The sequence below is a fragment of the Lampris incognitus genome, chromosome 16 (genome assembly GCF_029633865.1).
Source record: "Lampris incognitus isolate fLamInc1 chromosome 16, fLamInc1.hap2, whole genome shotgun sequence".
Taxonomy (NCBI): domain Eukaryota; kingdom Metazoa; phylum Chordata; class Actinopteri; order Lampriformes; family Lampridae; genus Lampris; species Lampris incognitus.
In genome coordinates, this window is record NC_079226.1 from 28,968,171 (window position 1) to 28,990,628 (window position 22,458).

General features: G+C 43.2%; 1 protein-coding gene across 1 annotated transcript in view; it reads right to left on the minus strand.

Moving 5' to 3' along the window:
- Nucleotides 1-1,734: 1,734 nt before the first annotated feature.
- The window catches only part of uggt1 (UDP-glucose glycoprotein glucosyltransferase 1), a 62,357-nt gene continuing 41,633 nt past the window's right edge, over nt 1,735-22,458 (minus strand). The window contains exons 24-40 of the mRNA XM_056295335.1: nt 19,396-19,526; nt 19,083-19,178; nt 17,277-17,379; nt 16,818-16,897; nt 14,362-14,551; nt 13,674-13,832; nt 10,607-10,692; nt 10,393-10,477; nt 8,958-9,046; nt 8,528-8,632; nt 8,261-8,345; nt 7,839-8,021; nt 7,282-7,442; nt 7,025-7,139; nt 5,552-5,668; nt 4,849-4,996; nt 1,735-4,535 (exon numbers count right to left, since the gene is read on the minus strand). Coding sequence (XP_056151310.1) covers nt 4,516-4,535; nt 4,849-4,996; nt 5,552-5,668; nt 7,025-7,139; nt 7,282-7,442; nt 7,839-8,021; nt 8,261-8,345; nt 8,528-8,632; nt 8,958-9,046; nt 10,393-10,477; nt 10,607-10,692; nt 13,674-13,832; nt 14,362-14,551; nt 16,818-16,897; nt 17,277-17,379; nt 19,083-19,178; nt 19,396-19,526 — 1,953 coding nt within the window. The 3' untranslated portion in view covers nt 1,735-4,515. The remainder of the gene's footprint in view (nt 4,536-4,848; nt 4,997-5,551; nt 5,669-7,024; nt 7,140-7,281; nt 7,443-7,838; nt 8,022-8,260; nt 8,346-8,527; nt 8,633-8,957; nt 9,047-10,392; nt 10,478-10,606; nt 10,693-13,673; nt 13,833-14,361; nt 14,552-16,817; nt 16,898-17,276; nt 17,380-19,082; nt 19,179-19,395; nt 19,527-22,458) is intronic.

Sequence of the window (22,458 nt, forward strand, 5' to 3'; positions counted from 1 at the left end):
CCAATGAATGAACCCATGTGGAATCTGTTCAAGTCTGTGGATTTGGTGAACATTCCAAATGGAAACCGGACGACGTGGGATTTTTACAAAAGCTTCTCTTGTTGGCAAATCTGGTCAGACTATACTCAATAAGAAAACAATCATGCCTTCTTTTTTTTTTTTAGGATGTAATCTTTCTCCTGTTTGTCCATATTTGGAGAATTCATTTACATGTATATTATCTTATTTTCACATTGTTTATAGGAACCATTACTTAGTTAACGGAATCTGTTGTATCAAAACCTTATTTTAAGTGATTTTTTTTAAGAATTTGTGTAAAATTTGAATGTTACTTTTTGTAAAACCCTTTTTCAAATGGATCACAATAAAAGTCTGAAACCTTCCAGTGATAAGCTATGTGCATGTGGAGTTGGTGTTGAACGCCATGCTCTCCTAAGCTTTTCCATATGCAGTGTGTGTCATGTTGTAGCTGGGGCTTGTTGTGATGGATGTGCTTCAGAAGATCCCCGAAGCATGCTGCTGTTATAATTTTCCACCCGACCAAAATGCAAATTTTGATGGGGTTCTTTTTAAAGGGGGGGGGGGTCACACTGTTGAGCTCAGCAGATTTTTTATTCCAGTCTGCAATGAGATCAACTGTATGTGCATAGATGTGCATTAGCATATATATATATGTGTGGTTACACTTTATTTTTTAGGGGGCTGGAAATTACCCAGTAATAACATGGTAATTATCACATAATTTCTTAGAAATAAGGTTGAAATTACCTTGTAATTTGGGTTAGGGTTAGGTTAGCTGTAAAATTACCTGTAAAAACTACCACCTTATTACTGGGAAATTACCTAGTAATAAGGTGGTAATTATCACGTAATTACTTAGAAATAAGGTTGAAATTAACTTGTAATTTGGGTTAGGGTTAGGTTAGCTGTAAAATTACCTGTAAAAACTACCACCTTATTACTGGGAAATTACCTAGTAATAAGGTGGTAATTATCACGTAATTACTTAGAAATAAGGTTGAAATTAACTTGTAATTTGGGTTAGGGTTAGGTTAGCTGTAAAATCACCTGTAAAAACTACCACCTTATTATTGGGAAATTACCTAGTAATAAGGTGGTAATTATCACGTAATTTCTTAGAAATAAGGTTGAAATTACCTTGTAATTTGGGTTAGGGTTAACTACCACCTTATTACTAGGAAATTACAAGGTAATTGCAACATTTCTAAGAAATTATGTGATAATTACCACCTTAATACTAGGACATTACTAGGTAATGTCAACATTATTTCTAAGAATTACATGATAATTGCCACCTTATTACTAGGAAATTACTAGGTTATTTCCAACCCCCTAAAATAAAGTGTTACCATATATATATATATACAGCTGATGATTGCTTACGGCATGAAACAGGCTCGTACTGTCTCAAAGAATTTACTTGAATTACTGGGTTATATTAAAAAACATTTTTTTATATAATAACTTTGTTAAAAGAAACACTGAATGGTAGGGAAAGTGCTCAACAAATAAGGAGCAAAATAATCCCGAGTCAAGTAATACTTTGAGACAGTACTGCTATGCATTAAAATCTTTTTTCCTGTATCCGTGTTGATATATATATATATAGACAGACGTAGATAGATATAGAAATGTGCTGACACAAAGAACTCACAGTCAAGCAATTGAAGAAATGTATACAAAGGATACAAAACACTGAGCGACATCATTGACTACTTTATTTTTGGGGGTTTTATTTAGAAAAAACATTGCCCAAAGTTGACAGAACAGCCAGCCCAAACAAAAACAAATAGGAGCTACTGGATGTTGATGACAGGTCCCAGTCTTTTTTGTTTTTACCAGCGAAAATGAGACTACGTTTTTACCTGTTTTCTTGGCATATGCAAGAAGATACCATGTAAAAAGTGATTTCTGTTTATTACAGCCACATGACTAAACAAAACTGCAATCCTTTGCACCTATATGTACACGCAGCCTTTGTAACAACACAGGAGCAAGTGGGGACGGAGTCATGTTGCATTTGATAGTTTCAACAGCTTAAAATGGGAATTAAACATGCACTTCATCCTCTCATAATGACATTTCTGGCATTTATACTGCGTTCTCAATTGGTTAATGGTTGACAACCTCAAGGGTTGTCTGGCTGTTAAGACTGCTTAGTAAATGAAATGACAGTGGTTTTACATCAGCAGCAATGTCATATGCAGAGATATGTGTAAAAATTACAGTAGTTTGTGTAAATTTAAAGGCAGAGCATTTTGGCAATGCCGATGCTAACGTTTTCTTTCTTTATTAACTTCAATTTAAAAAGGAAACAATCTCAGTAAAGGAAGTCAGCGAACAACCAACTAACCTTAGCCCCCTCACTTAGCTGACCAGCAGCACTGTGTCCCGTTTCCACAGATTACATCTTTTCTATTCTACCAACTTCACGTCATTACTCAATTCAAAGTGGGGATTTCAGTTAACAAATATATGTGCTTCATTTTGAGTAATCTGTGTTACACAGCCTATGTATTTAACACAAGCCCTGCTTCCAAATATACACACGATTAGCCCTGCACAGAAGACACCAGTGGTGAGTTTCTAAGGTGAAAATGTGTCATTTAATAAAGGATCAGCAGGTCAGATGATATGCGTATCCCTCTGGCAAGAGCAGCAACACTCAAGGAAAATAAAAAACAGACCCATCATTAAAATTCGTTCCAAATTTGGGGGTATGTGCTTATCTTCTCAATTCTAAACCAGGCCTCTACTTTCACAGAAAAAAACAGTACATAAAACAAACTATACTGACCCCTTTTGTCATGACAACTTTAGTCAGATTATGTGCTGCATGAAAGAAATGAAAGCCACTTTAACAACATCGTATTCTTACAACGAATTGTATTCTTACAGTGAAATTTGTCTTCTGCATTTAACCCATCCTGCAGTGCCCGGGGACCAACTCCAGTTCTTCTTTCCATTGACTTGCTCAGGGGCACAGACAGGAGTATTAACCCTAACATGCATGTCTTTTGGATGGTGGGAGGAAACCGGAGCACCCGGAGGAAACCCACGCAGACACGGGGAGAACATGCAAACTCCACACAGAAAGGACCTGGGACGGCCTGGGGTTCAAACCCAGGACCTTCTTGCGGTGAGGCAACAGTGCTAACCACTGTACCGCCTGTGCCTGAAACCTCTTTCCCTGAGAGTCACACTGCCATTAACATCCACAGGAAGCAACTGGGGTTTGGGGTTCAATAAAGGCTGCCTTTTAATCAGTTGATTTATTTAACCAGTCCGGGGGTTTAATTATGGTAAACAGGGTTCTGTCGCATTTCAAATTCCCACACTTATTGCCTTAATTTGTTGCTCATTGAATCTTTAAAAGCAATGTAACACTTCCGCAACCACTGGATCTGATGCTGGAATGGTCCCAGGATCAAACCAGAGCACAACAGGACAGTCATGATTACATGACGCCAAGATGCTTCAAATATCGTTAAAAAATTTATTCAACAAATTCATCATATGAACAAGATTTATTTATCATCCCCAACCACACAACTTGTTGCACATTAAAATATATACACAGGTAGTGGCAGGGCTGTGTAATTCTTAACAAGGCCATCTCTCTATAGATGGAGATCATTCTTAGCAATGTGTCAATTTGAATTTGCAGCGATTCTACAAATATGTCTCCATTATTTTCCATACTGTTTTTAGATTTTTCAAATTCCAAAACATTTTCAAGTCCTGAAAATTATGCGATTATGATTTTCAAGTCCTGCATAGAAATAATATGGACTAAACAATTGTCAGACAATTGTCATCAGCTGAATACCGTAACATCTACTTTAACAGAAAGACCGAGCTCATCTCAGCATTAAAATTATTTTCAAGTGAAGTGCTGCAAACCTACACAGACCCAAGTACAAAAGAGTGAGGTCTGCACATTGAAATGCTCCCGATAATTATTTTATTTCTCTTAACTTGGCAATTTTTCGATCTAGCAGTTGCTGAGTTAAGAGAAATAAAATAATTATTGGGAGCATTTCAGTGTGCAGAGCTCACTCTTTTGTACTTTGTTTTGCAAATTTTTTGCCTTGCACCAAAATGTTTTTTTCTGGTTGTGCGCACACTTGATTCCTCTTCTGAACCTACACAGGCAAAACATGAAAACTGTGGGGGGAAAAAAAGTCCTGGAGAGGACAGGAAATCATTTTTCTCTTTGATTTGTTACACAATTAATTTCTGACTTCCACTCCCAAACACACAAACTCTTGGACCTTTACCCGACCACTATATTTGCACCCTCCCATGATGCACACAAATACCAAAAAACACGAAGGGAAAAAAAGAAAAGGTCCAGCCATTCAGCACTGGTTTGTGGCCAGTCTCTCAGCAGCTAGCAATTCCAGAAGAGAGGCGAGAATCCTCTCTCATGAAGCAGACTCTTTAAACAGAGTCCATTTCAGTCACTGAATCATCACAGCCTCTGGTGGACACTCACAACTCTGTGTGACCATCTGAAAGAGAGAAGCCCAGATGGAAGACAATGGAGAGAAAGAGAGACAAAGGCATTGTCAGGTAGATTAAATGAGTTGTTTCATTGCCGATTCAGAGTGATTCGGAGAGGAAGAGAGAGAGATTTGGAAGGCAGTATTCAAGAGCAAGAGAGAGAAATAAATGCAAAGGGGATAGAGGTGAGAGTGGGTTCACATCAACGAGGATAATACAATGTCTGCTAGTAACTGGTAAATTAATATATGTCGATACAATAGTGTGCTTGCGTGTGTGTGTGTGTGTGTGGGGGGGGGGGTGCATGCATGTATGTGGTACCTTTGTCTTGCTGTGAAGTGTGGCTATCAGATGCTCTTTCCTGAACTCTGGTCTGTAGGCGTTTGATCTCCTGGTCGTAGTCGGTCCACTCCGCTACAATCCTCACTGCGGCCTGGAGCTTGGGTTCCTTGGTCATTGGGTTGTTACACTGAGGTGTTTTAGAAGGAGGTTGAGGTGCAGGGAGAGAGATAACCAACATATCAAATAAACAGCTATGATGTTCCCAAGAAGTTAAAGCTACAATCCTGAGGCTTGCCGTAATCTAGTTCACAGACACCTGTAGTGATACTGGTTATTTCAATGGTGTTTGACCACTCCAAATTCCAGAGGTCCATTCAAATAAAAAAAAAAGTCTCGTCAGTGCCGGAGTGTCAGTACCTTTCCAACCATGGAACAAAATATGATTGAACCGGAGTTTCAGCAATTAATGTTGTACTGTCTGCTGTATGCCTGGTTTGCCACATACTATACTTCCTATCCAAAACATACTACATGAGACTTGCTGCTAACTGCCTTATTCTTCCACATTTGGCAGGTGTGGTGAATTTTTTTCTTCAGTGTGCATTCATCAAGGATGTTGTCTCCTCCCCTCAGGAAATTGGGGTCTTTGAACACACAACGCGGCTCCTTTTTCTAATGGGGATTCACATTTTCCTGCTAGTTTTAAATGTTTCTCTTCACTTGTGTGTGTGTGTGTGTGTACCAGGTCTATAGTCTTGGCCTTCCTCTTAGTGCCGTCATCACACCAGGTCTCACACCATAGCCACTCCTGGGGCAGGGACTTGATGGGCACCTGGTGAATCATGTTGTTGGGCAGATCCTGGATTAGGAATGGACAAAGGAGAATGAGAGAGGGAGAGACAGGAGCTGCATCAGAGATTTCACAAACTGCAGTTTCACGGCTACAATGGCTTTGGCCCCACCTGTAGTTTTGTTTCAATACTACTTTTCATAATCAAATCACGCCCGGCCACATGTTGGGACATGCTGTTTATATTCAGACATTTTTATTATAATAAAAGCCCCAGGAGACACATTAAGTGGCACTTCCAGTTCTTGTGTTGATACACAGTGATGCAATCTCATGAAATCTGATTTCAAGGTTCACATTTAAAAACTGATGTCAAAATGACAATCTACACCATAGGCGGAGTTTGACATTCGAGCCTGGGGGGGGCAAAAAAAAACAAAAACTCATTGTAACAGCTGAGACCTGGCCTACCACCCTGCGAACACAGCACGAGCAGATATGGACAAAACAAACATGTTAAATAAACATATATGTTTATTTTTAAAGCAGATTTGAAATTACATCGTAACAATTTAACAATTCGCCTTTATGAAATCCAATCACGGCACGGCTATCTTGGAATGCAATAGACACAAGGTGGCGGAGTGCCCCGACACTTAAAAATTAAACTAAATGCAACAGCCCCAATGTAAATGAAGTCTTAAATCAAAGGGGTATCTCCAGGAATGAAGGAAGTGTTCGACTTAAGTGGAAAACGATCGCTTTGTACTTCCAAAACATTTTGAGGGGAATTGGGGCAGAGTAGGTTGCTTAGGACAGCCGTGTTTTTCTCCAAGATCGTCTGTGTTACCTAGTTCGGCTAGTGCATCTGCGGGGTGACCGTCAGGACTGCTCGCAGTTGCTGCTAATCCAGAGCTGCTCCAAGTTTCCTCCAAGTTCACAACAGTATTGTTTTGCCTATCGTCATAATCGGTTATTGATGTTTGTGTTGTATCCTTGTTAGATCCCAATGGCTGACCATTTGTGTCGTCTGGAGCTCGACGTTTTAAAAATCTCCTTATGTCCATATTTTCGTGCCGACTAGATAACTACAATGTTATTACCAATGTATGCTAGCTGAGAATCGCTGGTTCGATTTACGTTAGCGTACGTGTCACTCGTCACATGACCCAGAGCCCTGAACTTTTTTTTTTTACTAAAGCAGTATATGAACTCAGATGTATTACCTAGAACCATTTAGTTGTTTTGTGTTATTTAAAATATTGATAAAATATCTGGTCATACCAAACGTAATTATTCCACTCATTTTTGAAACAATGAAATTACCCGTTTCAGCCACCAGGGGGGGCAGTGCTCCCCCTGCAAACTCCGCACACGATCTACACTATAGCAAGAGAGGAGAAAAATACAGAGACTGCTTCAGACCTGGTCCAGGTTGGACAAGCTGTTGGGGTCTTGGCTGAGCCCTTGGTACTGTCCTCTGAGTCGGTCCCCTGCCGCTATCTTACGGAACTTCTTCAAATCCACCACATATAGGGCGCTGTGGGGGCACAAAAAGAGGGAGTGGGAAAACATTCATAAACTTGAGAAAAACACGTCTTAAGAAGATTGAGAGGAAGCACTTTCATGAACATTCAGACTGCTGCGGACACAGCACTAGGTTCAAATACCACTGCATGTACCTGATGTGGTACTTCCGTCCGGCGAGGTGGCTGGCCCAGTAGCCAGACTTCCAGAAGCGGTAGCCATCCATCTCCCGCCTGCTCTCACAGAAAGGCGTGTATCCATACGGTGCTCCCTCCAGGTCAAAGTCTCGAAGCTCTTTCAGGTCTGTGCGCACAATCTGAAGGAGCGCAAAGAAAAAATGGGTGAATGGAGACACCGGGGTAGGTGACAGAGAAAGTGAAGAGTGTGATTCTTTTACCAAGTAAAATTTTTAAGTAGTTGTGATGGAAAACTTCTCTAAGTATTCATATGACTGCACAGTAACATTTATAATATTTTTGTTCTTCAAGACCGATCGAGTAATTCAAATTTGACTTCGAATCTCTATCTAAATCACAACTGACAATGATATACTCCTGTTTCTCCTGCAGGTTACCCTTGTATCATTAGCTGAAGTGAGGAGTCATCCATCCATACAGAACCTCATCAGAACAAGGCCTCTCTAAAGGAATAGGCCCATCTTTACAGAGACAGGATGAGAAATGAGTTTGTGTGTGATTGTCTCCATGCTAACCTGGTCTGCATCCACAAACAGGATCTTGTCCACAGCCAGAGGAAAGAGAACATCCAGGAAGAGTATCTTATAGCCCCAGATGATCCTTTGCTTCTCCGACTGCTGGTGTAACCAGCGAGGCCACTTATACTGAACCAACTCATACTGGAAGCCATACTCCTCTGCCATGTGAGGGATGAACTCCTGCAAGGCAGAAAAACACACACACACACACACACACAAAATTTGTACATAGATACTCAAACTTGAATAATTAAGAGTCTCAAAGTTAATGAACTCCTGATCGCATCCCTCTTATATATTTTAACCTGATTTGCCACACTTTTATTTAAAGGACCAGACACAGACAGATAAAACCATTCATGAGAAACTCCATGTCAAATGTCAAGATGATAAATGTATTCTGTTGTTGAAAATCTCACCTTGAACGTCGGAGACAGGTAGTTCTTCAGGAACCAGAACTTGACAGGAGTTTTGGTGTGCTTCAGAACTGAGAGCATCATGATCCTGAGAGGGGAAATAAACACTGGTGTCAACTGGGTTTGGATGACAAAAAAGCAGAATCAACAGTAAAGTATTACTGCATATATGAACTATCCAAACAAAAGATGATAAAGTGTTTTTTGTATTTTGAGTATGATTCTCCTTTAGTTCCTAATGGTAGGCCTGGTTCTACCCCTGTCACCCACCTGAGGAACCTCTCATACAAATGACCAGAGGCCACAGAGAAGATGTTGATGACATCATCTTTCTCCTGCTTAGGCTCCTCTGTCTTCACTCCACCTGTAAACCCTCTGAGAGAGAGAGAGAGAGAGAGAGAGAGAGAGAGAGAGAGAGAGAGAGAGAGAGAGAGAGAGATAGAAGACAGCCAGAGAAAGAGGAAACATTAAGACAGACAGAAATGATTAATTTGAGACCTTGTTGACTCAGTGATATATGAGCCATGTGGCTGATTGATAAAACAGCTGACTTGCTCAAAATGTTTAGCTGGCCAGACCATCACAGTAATAATAATAATAATAATACTGCCCATGCCGCTAGTTTTCTTCAGTTTAGCCCCACCTTCTTCATGTGTTCCTAAAAACGGCCAGAGGTAAAAAACAAAAAGGATGAACCTGCCTGGTCAGAGATTCCCAGAAACCAGAGTCATTCTCCTGGATCCCATCACTCAGCAGGTCTTCATTGAACTTGTCTGGCCTCTTCTGGACCTGATCAACATATTGATTATAAACTGGTTAATGAACCAACCCCTGATTCCAAATCAGTTAGTGACCAACCAATATGAAAAGTGATGTAAATGGTGTTAGTCAAGAGCTGATGGAAGAGACAATGTCACCTTTTTGTGATTCAAAAATATCCTTCTTTAAAAAATATAGATATCGGTCTTTCGGTCGTGATGTCACAATGCCTCTGATCCTTGGAAGATGGTGCCTGGCGTCGCGTTGCCCTTGGAAACGGCCCAAGTCCGAAAGACTGATTAAACTCGAGAATGGGTTACGCTTTTTTCTTTCCCTTCTTGGAAGAGAAACGAAGGAAAGAACATAAAGGACTCAACCAAGAGGCGCAGGATGGCCTGGGTTGCAGCAGTGAGACGCAAATTGATCACGGTCAAATACATTTTGGCAGCAATGTTAGTGTGTTCTTTGCATTTTCACAAAGGTAAGCTTTCCTTTCTCTCACACACACATAATGTTAGCTAATGTTACGTAGCTAAAATTACCGTACAGTCTCACAGGCACAGAACTGTTAAACTGATTGTCTAACTGCGTTAGATGGATGATGATAACGTTGGCTAACATTGTACTTGGATACGATTTGAGTTAGCTATGATCGATTTATCTCGCTATGATATGAACGATTAATGATCCATAGTGTTAACGTTAGCTAGGTAAAGTTTATGCAAACGTAAACAATGCTTCTGATCCTTGGAAGATGGCACCCGGTGTCGCGTTGCCCTTGAAAACGACCCAAGTCCGAAAGACCGATTCTCTCCATTTTATGTGACACTTTCATCCAAAACTCCATTTGGACCTGTCCCTCTTGGTAAAAATTTCGTCAAAGGTGGTACATTAAGAAGAATGTCGACAGCAATTGCAAGTCTTGGGAATATTTATTTGTAGACTGAAAGAGCACAGCTGTGTGCGTCAAGGTCAATGATATGCAAATTCCCTAATGAAAATGTATGATTTTCTCTGTCCATTTGATGCATATTTATGATCAGTGCATTTTAGTCCGACTGCTGATTAAAAAAAAAATAACGAGCAGAGTCCATGTTGACCTATACTCCAGATACTGTCATAAATATTCATGACAACAGGAAAGGACAGAGGACACTTATTATAATTGTGATAAGAGCAGCCTTCACTCATATCGAGACCTTGCATCCTCACCTTGGAGTTCTTTTATGTTTTGAACTTTGTTCAATGTATTTGGTGGGACATGAAATGTATCAGATTTAAATAAGTGTTTGTGGTGACTGGTATGAAACTTTTCCCCGCTGTTGCTACTCTGGTTAGAAGTCGAACATTTATCAACTTATCGTAGGCCAACCAACCTTGACTTTGATAATCCTGCTCTTGAAGTTGTTCAGCACTACTATGATATCATCAGAATCGGCAGGGGAGTCCGTACCATCGTGGCTGGTGAGCAGAGAAGCAGAAGAAAATTGTGTGGAGACACAAGGGAGGACAGCACGGGATCTAAAAATCTTGAGTCTCCGAAGTGCCGCAGCAGAGGATAAAATCGCAATTCAAAGTTCATCAACTCACCTGTAGATCCTGTAAATTTCATCAGAGCGCCCCTTCCTCAGTTTCAGGATCCAGGCTCCTGGGTTGGCCTTCAGCTGGAAGTAACCCTAAAGAGCCAAACACAAGTCAATTTTCTTAAGAAAAGGAATATGAACAATTTTGAAAATAAAATAAGTAATAACCTCATGTTTGGGATGGGGAATTTTATTTTATTTTTTAAATATTCAAAAGCAAGCATGATGTGGCAGGGGTGGAGTTTATAGGGAAACAGTCACGATTTTCAGCATTATCTCTATCCATACGTATATGTTGCAGGGATAACACTCTAATAACAGACATAACACTGAGCAGTATCTTGTGGGTCTCGGAAATGCTGCAGACATTGTGTATACTGGGGACATCATTAGTGGACGATCCATGAGTGTAAAAACGTACGTCCTTATATCCATCCATTCATTATCCAAACTGCTTATCCTGCTCAGGGTTGCAGGGATGCTGAAGCCTATCCCAGCAGTCATTGGGCAGCATACGGGGAGACATCCTGGACAGGCCGCCAGTCCATCACAGGGCCGAAACACACACACACACACACCCAGGGACAATTTAGTATGGCCAATTCACCTGACCTACATGTCTTTGGACTGTAGGAGGAAACCGGAGCACCCGGAGGAAACCCACGCAGACATGGGGAGAATATGTAAACACCACACAGAGAACATACAAATTCTACACAGAGGACGACCCGGGATGACCCCCAAGGTTGGACTACCCCGGAAGGTCCTGGGACCTTCTTGCTGTGAGGCGACTGCGCTAACCACTGCGCCACCATGCCGCAACTTCCTTATAAGAAAATGCAAATAAAAACATTAGATAAGCGTTATTTGTATTTTCTTATACAATGCAGCCTATCGGCAAACTAGGAAACCAGCTTTTAAAAAAAAATTTTTTTTATGTGAAGCACATTGAGTCTGCCTTGTGCATAAAATGTGCTACATAAATAAAGTTGCCTTGCCTTTTACATTCACAGATTGCCCACAATTTCAGCGGCGTTTCAGAAACAAACAGAAGCTCGACATTATGGCCTCTAATGGAATGTTATGCCTACAACATATAAGTACAATGTTGAAAATTGTGATTGTTTCCTCTAAAGCATTACTTTAAAACAGGTAGCAAAAGGAGTGGCTTGTGTCTGTCTGTGTGTCTGCCCTTTGATGGACTGGCGACCTGTCCAGGGTGTTTCCCCGCCTTCTGCCCAATGAGTGCTGGGATAGGCTCCAGCACCCCGTGACCCTAATAGGATAAGCGGCTTGGATAATGAATGAAGGAATAATTAAACCCCTGTCTGCACAGGTGTGTGGACTTTTCCCAAAACGCTCCCTGACCACTATTCACCTAACCACCAACTCACTTCAACTCAAGTGACACTTGCTGCTGTGGAGGACAAGTGTGTAACAAGAACTGGTAGTTATGGGACAGCCTCGCCACTACGTACGCCAGAAACACAAGATGTAAACATTGTCATGACTCCAGGCAAACACCTCACTCCATTACATTAGCTCTCGGTCCTTTGGTGTTTTGAGCACCAACGATAGGCAGCAATACGCAGTGAAAGAAAACACCTCTGAGCCATTTTTTTTTTGTTATTTTCTGTTATTCAAATGTGATAGTTGTACTCCTATAGTCTGGTCTGCCTGTGTCTCAGCTGGCAGAGTGAGAAAAGTTCAAATGTGCTGACAAGCTGACAGTCTAGACATTATGTATGCTTGTTTAAGAGAAGTAGTGACGCTTAGCCTCTGCATAGGGAATTATTAATGGCAGTGAACTGCCCCTAAAAATGGGTTTTAAGTGACGAAGTGCCAGGCTTCAAAACAACTATTGTTCAATCAATCTCGCAACTTGGAGTACTCCTTCAAGTGTGTCCTCCCTCCTGAATTACCTGAACCTGGTCACACATGGACCGAAGAGTCTGTGAAGGTGTGACAAGTTGAGAACGTGGAGAATAAAAACAGGGAGCTTTGTTTCCACATTCTTTACATATCTTATAAATCCATATAATTTTGTTTTCCCGTTTCAATGTTATATCCTTCTCTCTCTCCGATGTGTAATGAATGACATTTCTTGTCTCTTCTCCCGTGTATGTGAATGGTGTGATGTGAGTCTCCCCTGTGCGCATGTGTAACATGGTGATGGTGGTTGTGTGGCTCAGATCCAAGGCTGTTGCGGTGGCATCTGGCATCCTCCTCATCACATTCTTCACATATCTCATAATTCCATTATAATTCTGTTATTCACTTTCAATGTTGTATTCTGTAAATTGTGTTTTATTCTGTACACACAACATCCATTGCATGTCTGTCTGTCTTGGGAGAGAGATCCCTCCTCTGTTGCTCTCCCCGAGGTTTCTTCCTGTTTTTTCTCCTTGTTAAAGTGATTTTTTTAGGGGCGTCCGGGTGGCGTGGTGGTCTATTCCGTTGCCGACCAACATGGGGATTGCCGACCAACATGGGGATTGCCAGTTTGAATCCCTGTGTTACCTCTGGCTTGGCCGGGTGTCCCTACAGACACAATTGGCCGTGTCTGTGGGTGGGAAGCCGGATGTGGGTATGTGTCCTGGTCGCTGCACTAGCACCTCCTCTGGTTGGTCGGGATGCCTGTTCGGGGGGGAGGGGGAACTGGGGGGAATAGCGTGATCCTCCCACGTGCTACGTCCCCCTGGCAAAATTCCTCACTGTCAGATGAAAAGAAGTGGCTGGCGAGTCCACATGTATCGGAGGGGGCATGTGGTAGTCTGCAGCCCTCCCCGGCTTAGCAGAGGGGGTGGAGCAGTGACCGGAGCTGGCTCAGAAGAGTGGGGTAATTGGCCAATTACAATCGGGGAGAAAAAGGGGTTAAAATTTAAAAAAAGAAAAGGGGGGGGGGTTTAGGGAGTTGTTCCTTATCCGATGCGAGGGTCTAAGGACAGGATGTTGTATTGCTATGAAGACCACTGAGGCAAATTTGTAATTTGTGATATCGGGCTGTACAAATAAAATTGACTTGACTTGAAGGTTACAAGTTCATAGTTCTGAGGTTGAAGGTGGTCACTTACCAGGTTTGCCATGACAATGGTATCCACAATGACAGGCTCAGAGCTGGTTCCCAGTGTGAACTGGAGGCCGCGTGGTGGCTGTCCTGTACTCACATCGAAACAGTGTCCTTCCAGCAGCAGGTACTCCAGCTCATACTCTGCTGCTACCACACTATCCACCTGAATCAAGAGGGTGGGGGGAGATTCAAAAGCTGCTTTACGACACAAAAACATAAGTATTGTTTTGTATTTATTTAAAGCTGCCTGTTCCATTATAAGACTCAGCCCCCAGCTGGAATATGTGAGGTGTGATAGAGCAGGTTATTCATCAGCTTTAGGTTCTTGAGGTAGTGGGCAGATTGTGATTAAAAAGAAAAACTAAACCACCTTACACACAAAAATACACACACTGGTGGTATAAATGATCAAATACAATTAGTACCTAATACAAGTGAAAAAAAAATCTTGCAAAGTGTATGCAGAAATGCCTGCCTATACAAACACATGTGCGTGCGCACACACACACACACGAAAGAAGAAATTTGTATTCAGATATTCAAACTTGAATAATTAAGAGTCTCGAAGTTTACAAACTCCTGGTTGTAACCATGTTGTATATTTTAATGTGATTTGCCAAACCTTTTCTAAAGATAAGACAAAGCCAAATAAAGCCATCAGTGAGAATCTCCACGCCAAAAGTCAGACTCACCTCTTGTAGGTAGATGTTATCCAGGTCATAGAGAGTGCGGACAGATTCGACCATCCAGCTCTCAGGTGTGTTGAGGTTGAGGGTGAAGAGGGGAGACTGGGGCATGTCAAGGAATTTAGCCATGGGGCCTGGAGAGAAACTACCATCTGCCTGGAACGCCACCTCCGGCTCCAACACATGACGGTAAAAACTAGAAGAAGAAAAAAACAAAAAGCTGAAATTTTGGTGCGCTTTGATAACAACCAAGGTTATTGTAGTTAAATACAACTAAACTTACAACTAAAACTAGGTATGAAAAAACATTTTAGTTAACCAAAACAAAAATAAAAACTAGAATTTGGAAAAAAAAAAGAAAACTAGCTAATAATAGTGTACTTACGTCATGTAAGTACACTATTATTAGCTAGTTTTCTTTTTTGTGAGTCAACTGCCATCAGAAAGTGTTGTGTTTGTATTGTAATACCTATTCGGAATTTCTTAAATCTTACCCTTGATAAATACCCCCATATTATAGTAAAAAAAACTAAAACTAATACTGAAACTAATAAAAACTAAACTAAAAGGCGTCCGGGTAGTGAGGCGGTTTATTCCGTTGCCTACCAACACGGGGATCGCCGGTTCTAATCCCCGTGTTACCTCCGCTCTGGTCGGGCGTCCCTACAGACACAATTGGCCGTGTCTGTGGGTAGGAAGCCGGATATGGGTATGTGTCCTGGTCGCTGCACTAGCGCCTCCTCTGGTCGGTCAGGGCGCCTGTTCAGGGGGGATGGGGAACTGGAGGGAATAGTGTGATCCTCCCACGTGCTACGTCCCCCTGGCAAAACTCCTCACTGTGAAAATAAGCGGCTGTCGACTCCACATGTATTGGAGGAGGCATGTGGTATTCTGCAGCCCTCCCCGGATCGGCAGAAGGGGTGGAGCAGCGGCTGGGACAGCTCAGAAGAGTGGGGTAATTGGCAAGATACAACTGGGGAGAAAAAGGCGGGGGAAATCCCCCCCCCCAAAAAAAACCCTAAACTAAAAGTAAAAAGTTTTAAACAATAAAAACTAAAGTGAAATGAGCAAACCCACCCTGGAAACTAACTGGAACTAAACTGAACTGAAAAAAAAGAAGACAAACACAAAACTATAATAATTGATAAACAACTCTGAGATATCGTCGTCATGTCATATAGGCTATTTGACAGTCCCCTTTAGCAATAAACATCAGTATACCCATGTCTTTTTTTTTTTCCTTCACCCTTTTTTCTCCCCAATTGTATTTGGCCAATTACCTCACTCTTCTGAGCTGTCCTGGTCACCCCTCCACCCCCTCTGCTGATCCGGGGAGGGCTGCAGACTACCACATTCCCCCTCCGATACATGTGGAGTCGCTTTTCATCTGACAGTGAGGAGTTTTTCCAGGGGGACGTAGTGTGTGGGAGGATCATGCTATTTCCCCCAGTTCCCCCTCCCCCCCGAACAGGTGCCCCGACCGACCAGAGGAGGCGCTAGTGCAGAGACCAGGACACATACCCACATCCGGCTTCCCACCCGCAGACACAGCCAATTGTTTCTGTAGGCATGCCCAACCAAGCCGGAGGTAACACGGAGATTTGAACCGGCGATCCCCGTGTTGGTAGGCAACAGAATAGACCGCTACACTATCCGGGCGCCCTGCATACCCATGTCTTTAACCATTGCGTACCATGTGTACATAAATTGTTTACTGAGCACAACCAACATATGTTATGTTAAAGAGTGTTAAGTACCAAATTTAAGTTAAGGAAGGCAGAGAAGAAGGAACTCTACTCTACTCTACTCTAGGCCAATGTACAGATAGGTGACAAATTAAAGGTAAAAACCAACGAAGTATCTTAGTAAGGTGTTGGGCCACCACGAGCCTCCAGAACAACTTCAAAGCTCCTTTCCATAGATTCTACCAGTCTCTGAACTCTACTGGAGGGATGGATACCATTCTTCCAAAAGATATTCCCCCATTTGGTGTTTTGATGATGGTGGTGGAGAGCGCTGTCTAAAATGTCAGTCCAAAAACTCCCACAGATGTTCAGTTGGGTAGAGATCTGGTGATTGCAAAGGCTATAACATAATAACATATGATTTACATCATATTCATACTCAAACATCCAGTGACCCCTCGTGCCCTGTGGATGGGGCATTGTCATCCTGGAAGAGATCACTCCCATCAGGGTAGAAATGTTTCAATGTTTCATCATAGGATAAAGGTGATCACTCAGAATAACTTTGTATTGATCTGCAGTGACCATTCCCTCTAAGGGGAGTAGTAGACAGAAACCATGCCAGGAAAATGCCCCCCCACACCATAACACAACCCCCCCCCCACTGTAGAGTTCAAGCATTTAGGTTTTTCCTTTAATTTGTCACCCGTCTGTATAAGGGTTATGTATACACTCCACAAAGATAGAGGGATGCAAGGCTCTAGAGGGCGGGCTCACCTCTTGAGGGGCATGTCGGAGAGCTTGGACTGACAGTTCATAAACACCCGCAGGTTGACATTAACCAGCTCCTTCAGTACCTGGGTGTGTGAGGGGATGGGGGTAAGAAGAAAAGGTAGGTAAGGAAGACAGACATGGGCAAGTTATCTTCTTAGCTTTTCATTTTGGATTTGTTGTTGTTTTAGATGTTCTGAGATGAGACGTTTTGTGAGCCCCTTTGTTTATCTGAATTTTACATATCACCTGCACAAAGTATTGATCAAATCACGCGTTTCAATCTTTGTTGTATTTCATCACTCTGTTTATTTGTGTTATTACTGTGAAAATAAACTTAAATTTAAAGTTTGCAGAAAGTCAGCAAGAGGTTAGAAAACACATAAATCAATAAAAAGGAAAAAAATAGCCTGGAGAAATTTCAGAAACAGGCATCAACTAAGAGAGGGGCCTCAGTCAACATACCAAAAGGAGAGGAGCGAGTTTCTGAGCATCCCTGGTCACCGGATCCACCACAGCAACCACATCAAAGTACACATCTCCCTCCTTCGGGCGGAGCTTCACAGCACTGGTTGAAAAAAAAAAGTACACACACACACCAGCCAAAACATTAAAACCACTGACAGGTAAGTGAACAACATTGATTATCTCGTTACAATAGCACCTGTCAAGGGGTGAGATATATTAGGCAGCAAGTGAACAGTCAGTCCTTGAAGTTGATGTGTTGGAAGCAGGAATAGTGGGCAAGCATAAGGATCTGAGCGACTTTGGCAAGGGCCAAATTGTGATGACTAGACGACTGGATCAGAGCATCTCTAAAACGGCAGGTCTTGTGGGGTGTTCCTGGTATGCAGTGGTCAGTTTCTACCAAAAGTGGTCCAGGGAAGGACAACTGGTCAACCAGTGAAAGGATCATGGGTGCCCAAGGCTCATTGATGCACGTACGGAGTGAAGGCTAGCCTGTCTGGCCCAATCCCACAGAAGAGCTACTGTAGCTCAAATTGCTGAAAAAGTTTAATAAACAGGTGTCAGAACACACAGTGCATCGCAGCTTGCTGCGTATGGACTGTGTAGCCGCAGACTGGTCAGAGTGCCCATGATGACCCCTGTCCACCACCAAAAGCACCTATAATGGGCACGTGAGCCTCAGAACTGGACCATGGAGCAATGGAAGAAGGTGGCCTGGTCTGATAAATCCCATTTTCTTTTACATGTGGACAGCCGGGTGCATATGCATTGTTTACCTGCAGAAGAGATGGAACCAGGATGCACTATGGGAGGAAGGCAAGCATGCAGAGGTAGTGTGATGCCCTGGGGCAATGTTCTGCTGGTAAACCTTGAGTCCTGCCATTCATGTGGATGTTTCTTTGACATGTACCACCAACCTAAACATTGTTCCAGACCAGTTACACCCCTTCATGCTAACAGTATTCCCTGATGGTTGTAGCCTCTTTCAGCAGGTTAATTCTGCCACACTGCACACATTGTTCAGGAATGGTTTGAGGAACCTGACAAAGAATTCAAGGTGTTGCCTTAGCCTCCAATTTCCCCAGATCTCAATCCGATCGAGCATCTTAGGGATGTGCTGGAAAAACAAGTCCAATCCATGGAAGTCCCACCTCGAAACTTACAGGATTTAAAAGGATCTGCTGCTAATGTCTTGGTGCCAGATACCACAGGACACCTTCAGAAGACTTGCGGAGTCCATGCCTCGACAGGTCAGATGTTTTGGTGGCACGAGTGGGACCCACACAATATTAGGCAGGTGGTTTTAATGTTTTGGCTGATTGGCGTTCATAGAAGAAGAAAGCCACTTTATTTGGTCATTGTATTCTTACAATGAATTTGTCTTCTGCATTTAACCCATCTTATTATATAGGAGCAGTGGGCAGCTGCAGCGCCTGGGGACCAACTCCAGTTCTTCTTTCCATTGCCTTGGTCAGGGGCCTGTGCCAGAGTATTAACCTAACATGCATGCCTTTTTTTTTGAGGGTGAGGAGGAAACCGGAGCACCTGGAGGAAACCCACGCAGACACGGGGAGAAATTGCAAACTCCACACAGAAAGGATCTGGGACAGCCTGGGGTTCAAACCCAGGACCTTCTTGCTGTGAGGCAACAGTGCTAACCATTGGGCCACCGTGCCAACCTATACATACATTGTGAGGGCTATATTGGGGGCAAACAAAATGAAATGGACAAATGGATATTATTCACCAACTTTATTTGTGTTAATGCTGGCAAATTATAATTATTCAGGTTTGTGGTCTTACCTGTAGCGGTCATCAGCAAAGCCATATTCTACCCTCGCCTCTCCTTTGGGCTGAGAGGAGAGCAGAGCGTCTACCTTCATCACAAGGTCACTGGCCCTAAGGGACATTATGCATAAGTGAATTCATTCATATGCACAACAGAGAATTGTTACTCTATAATGAACATAGAGAAAAGGTTGGCTCAACACAATTTCCCCACAAACAAAAATAAATGAATAAAAAAAAAAAACCAAGGTAGCTGTTATAAGATAAAAAGGTTTTTTAGATACTGCCTTCAGGAATTCCACAGAGGTGATGATGGAAATGACATTACCTGTCCTCTTCAATCCCAAACTGTTGGACTTTGCTTTTGATTCGTTCCCCTGAAGTTTTCAGGATGATGTTCTCCAATAGGAGGAAGTCATCCTGGTTAAAAATCTCCTCTTCTTCCAGTGGACCAATGATCTGAAAGCAAGCAGGCAGGTGTGTTGATCTATGTGCCAGGAATAACAGGGATCTATGTTAGTAGATTTTATGATGGCTCCAAGAGCAAGAGAGAAAAAACAGTATTTTATGTATTGTGTGGTTCAAACTTTACTCATCCCCATATCCTTGATTTTTCTCTGAATTCAAATGTTTCCTTCTGAGGCTATTTATTTTGTTTTAATACCTTGTGATAGTAATGACTACGCCACCAATTAAGCAGTGGTTTTATGGTTGTGCAACAGAAAAACACATAATATTGGAGTCTGAGGTAAATTACATGCTGGATAATCAAATTGCAGTGCCATCATCCTTCAGTTCAGCATCAACAAATTTGTTGGTGAATAAAATCAAATGGGTCCCTGAGGTTTTGCAATGATTACCGGAAGTTTAATAAGGTCACCAAGGCGGATTCCTATCTGTTACCACGGATGGAAGATAGTCTCGACCAGGTGGGCTCGGCAACATTCGTCAGCGAATTTGGCTTGTTAGGGCATCCGGGTGGCATAGTGGTCTATTCCGCTGCCTACCAACACGGGGATTGCCGGTTTGAATCCCCGTTTCACCTCCGGCTTGGTCGGACATCCCTGAAGACACAATTGGCCGTGTCTGCGGGTGGGAAGCTGGAAGTGGGTTTGTGTCCTGGTCGCTGCACTATCGCCCCCTTGGGTTGGTCGGGGCGTCTATTCAGGGGGGAGGGGGAACTGGGGGGAATAGCGTGATCCTCCCATGTGTTACGTCCCCCTGGTGAAACTCCTCACTGTCAGGTGAAAAGTTTTTTTTTTTTTGATGGGCAGGCATCGATCAGGACGGTCACTTGTTGCAGTTGCTCTCGCTTTTTAAAAAAATAATCTTCTATTTGTTCTTACTGTTCTTACGGTTTAGCTAAGTAACTAGTTAGGTTTTTCTAAGTTGTGCCCTTCTGTACTTTGTAAGTTTGTCTAATGTTTGGAATACTTTCTGTGCGTCATGTCGCCAGTGCTCAACAGCACTGCAGCGCCATTGTTTACAGCAGAGATCAGTTGTTGGCGTTTCAACTGGCTAGCTTTACGGACCAAACTCACCAAATCCCCGAGGATATTAGGAGGACGGTTAGGAGATCTTTTCAGGGACGACGGGGTAAAGGACACAAATCAAGAAAGTGGAAAGTCAATGCACGGAGAGAGAAGGAGATATAAACTGTATGTCCCTTCTCTCGTCATGGGCAACGTCAGATCGCTAGCTGACAAATTGGACGAGCTAACGGCGCTAGTCCGGAATCAGAGAGTTTGGTGAGTGTAGCCCTCATATATTTCACTGAAACATGGCTGCACCAGGATATCCCCGACCACAATGTTTCCATCGATGGCTTTCAGACTGTTCGGGCCGACAGGGATTGCTTGGGAAGTGGTAAGAGCAAGGGTGGAGGAGTTGTTATTCTCGTTAACAACAGATGGTGTAATCCTGGTCACATTACCATCAAGGAACGTATTTCTTGCCTGGACATTGAACTGTTAGCTGTGGGACTCAGGCCATATTATTTGCCCAAGGAAATCTCACATGCTCTTGTGGTAGCTGTTTACATCCCCCCCCCCCCGCTGCTAACCCGACGGCAGCGTGTGGTGTCATTCACACCGCCATAGCTCATCTTCAGACGCAACACCCGAGTGCCCTCATCATAATCTCAGGTGACTTCAACTATGTCTCCATGGTGAAAACCCTGCCCACCTTCGCCCAGTATGTGAACTGCACAACCAGAGAGGAGAAGACACTGGACTTGATGTATGCTAACATGAAAGAGGCTTACAGCTCTTCTCCCATCCCTCTCCTGGGTAAGTCAGATCACAACCTAGTATATCTGAACCCCTGCTATGTGCACCTTGTAAAACGGCAGCCAGTGACCACAAAAACAATGAGGAAATGGTCGGGGGAGGTCTGCGTGAAATTTGAGGGTTGTTTTGAGGTAACAGACTCGCACACTCTCTGTGAGCCACACGGGGATGACCTGGATGGGATCACAGGGTGCATCACTGACTATATAAACTTCTGTGTGAACAGCATTGTCCCTGAAAAGACTGTCCATTGTTATTCAAATAATAAGCCATGGGTAACGAAGGACATCAAAGCCATCCTGAACGAAAAGAAGAGGGCCTTTAGAGCTGGCAATAAGGAGGAGTTGAGAAAAATACAACGGGGCCTTAAAGTGAGAATCAGGGAGGCTAAAGATAACTACAGGAGGAAGTTGGAGCAAAAACTCCAACAGAACAACATGAGAGAGGTCTGGAGTGGTATGAAGACCATCACTGGTTTCAGGCCGACTGGCAGCAGAGCAGTGGAGGGCAGCTTGGACAGGGCCAATGAACTTAATGTGTTTTTTAACAGATTTGACACAATGACCCCTCCCCGTCCCCCCCGGTCTCATCTGTTGCCTGCCCTCACCAACCGTCAACTTCACTGCCCCTCCTCCTTACATTCCCCCAGCCTTCAGTGGGGTCCCTACCCCCCCCACCCCCCCGGGTTCCTGGACTAATGGCCCTCTCCGTCCTGATGACCCCCCCTCCCCCCTACCTGGAACACTTACAGTGTGCTTCACGGTTGACCATGTCAGAAGACAATTGTTGAGAATTCACACAAGCAAGGCGGCAGGCCCAGATGGTGCTCAAAGCCTGTGCCCCTCAGTTATGTGGAGTGCTTCACCATGTCTTCAACATGAGCCTTAGACTTCAAAGGGTCCCCGTGCTGTGGAAAACATCCTGCCTCGTTCCTGTGCCTAAAACGTCGCATCCCAGGGACTCCAAGGACTACAGACCGGTAGCATTGACTTCACACATCATGAAGACTCTGGAAAGACTCATCCTGGAGCAGCTTCGGCCCACGGTCAAGCCACACTTAGACCCCCTCCAGTTCGCCTACCAACCCCGACTGGGAGTTGAGG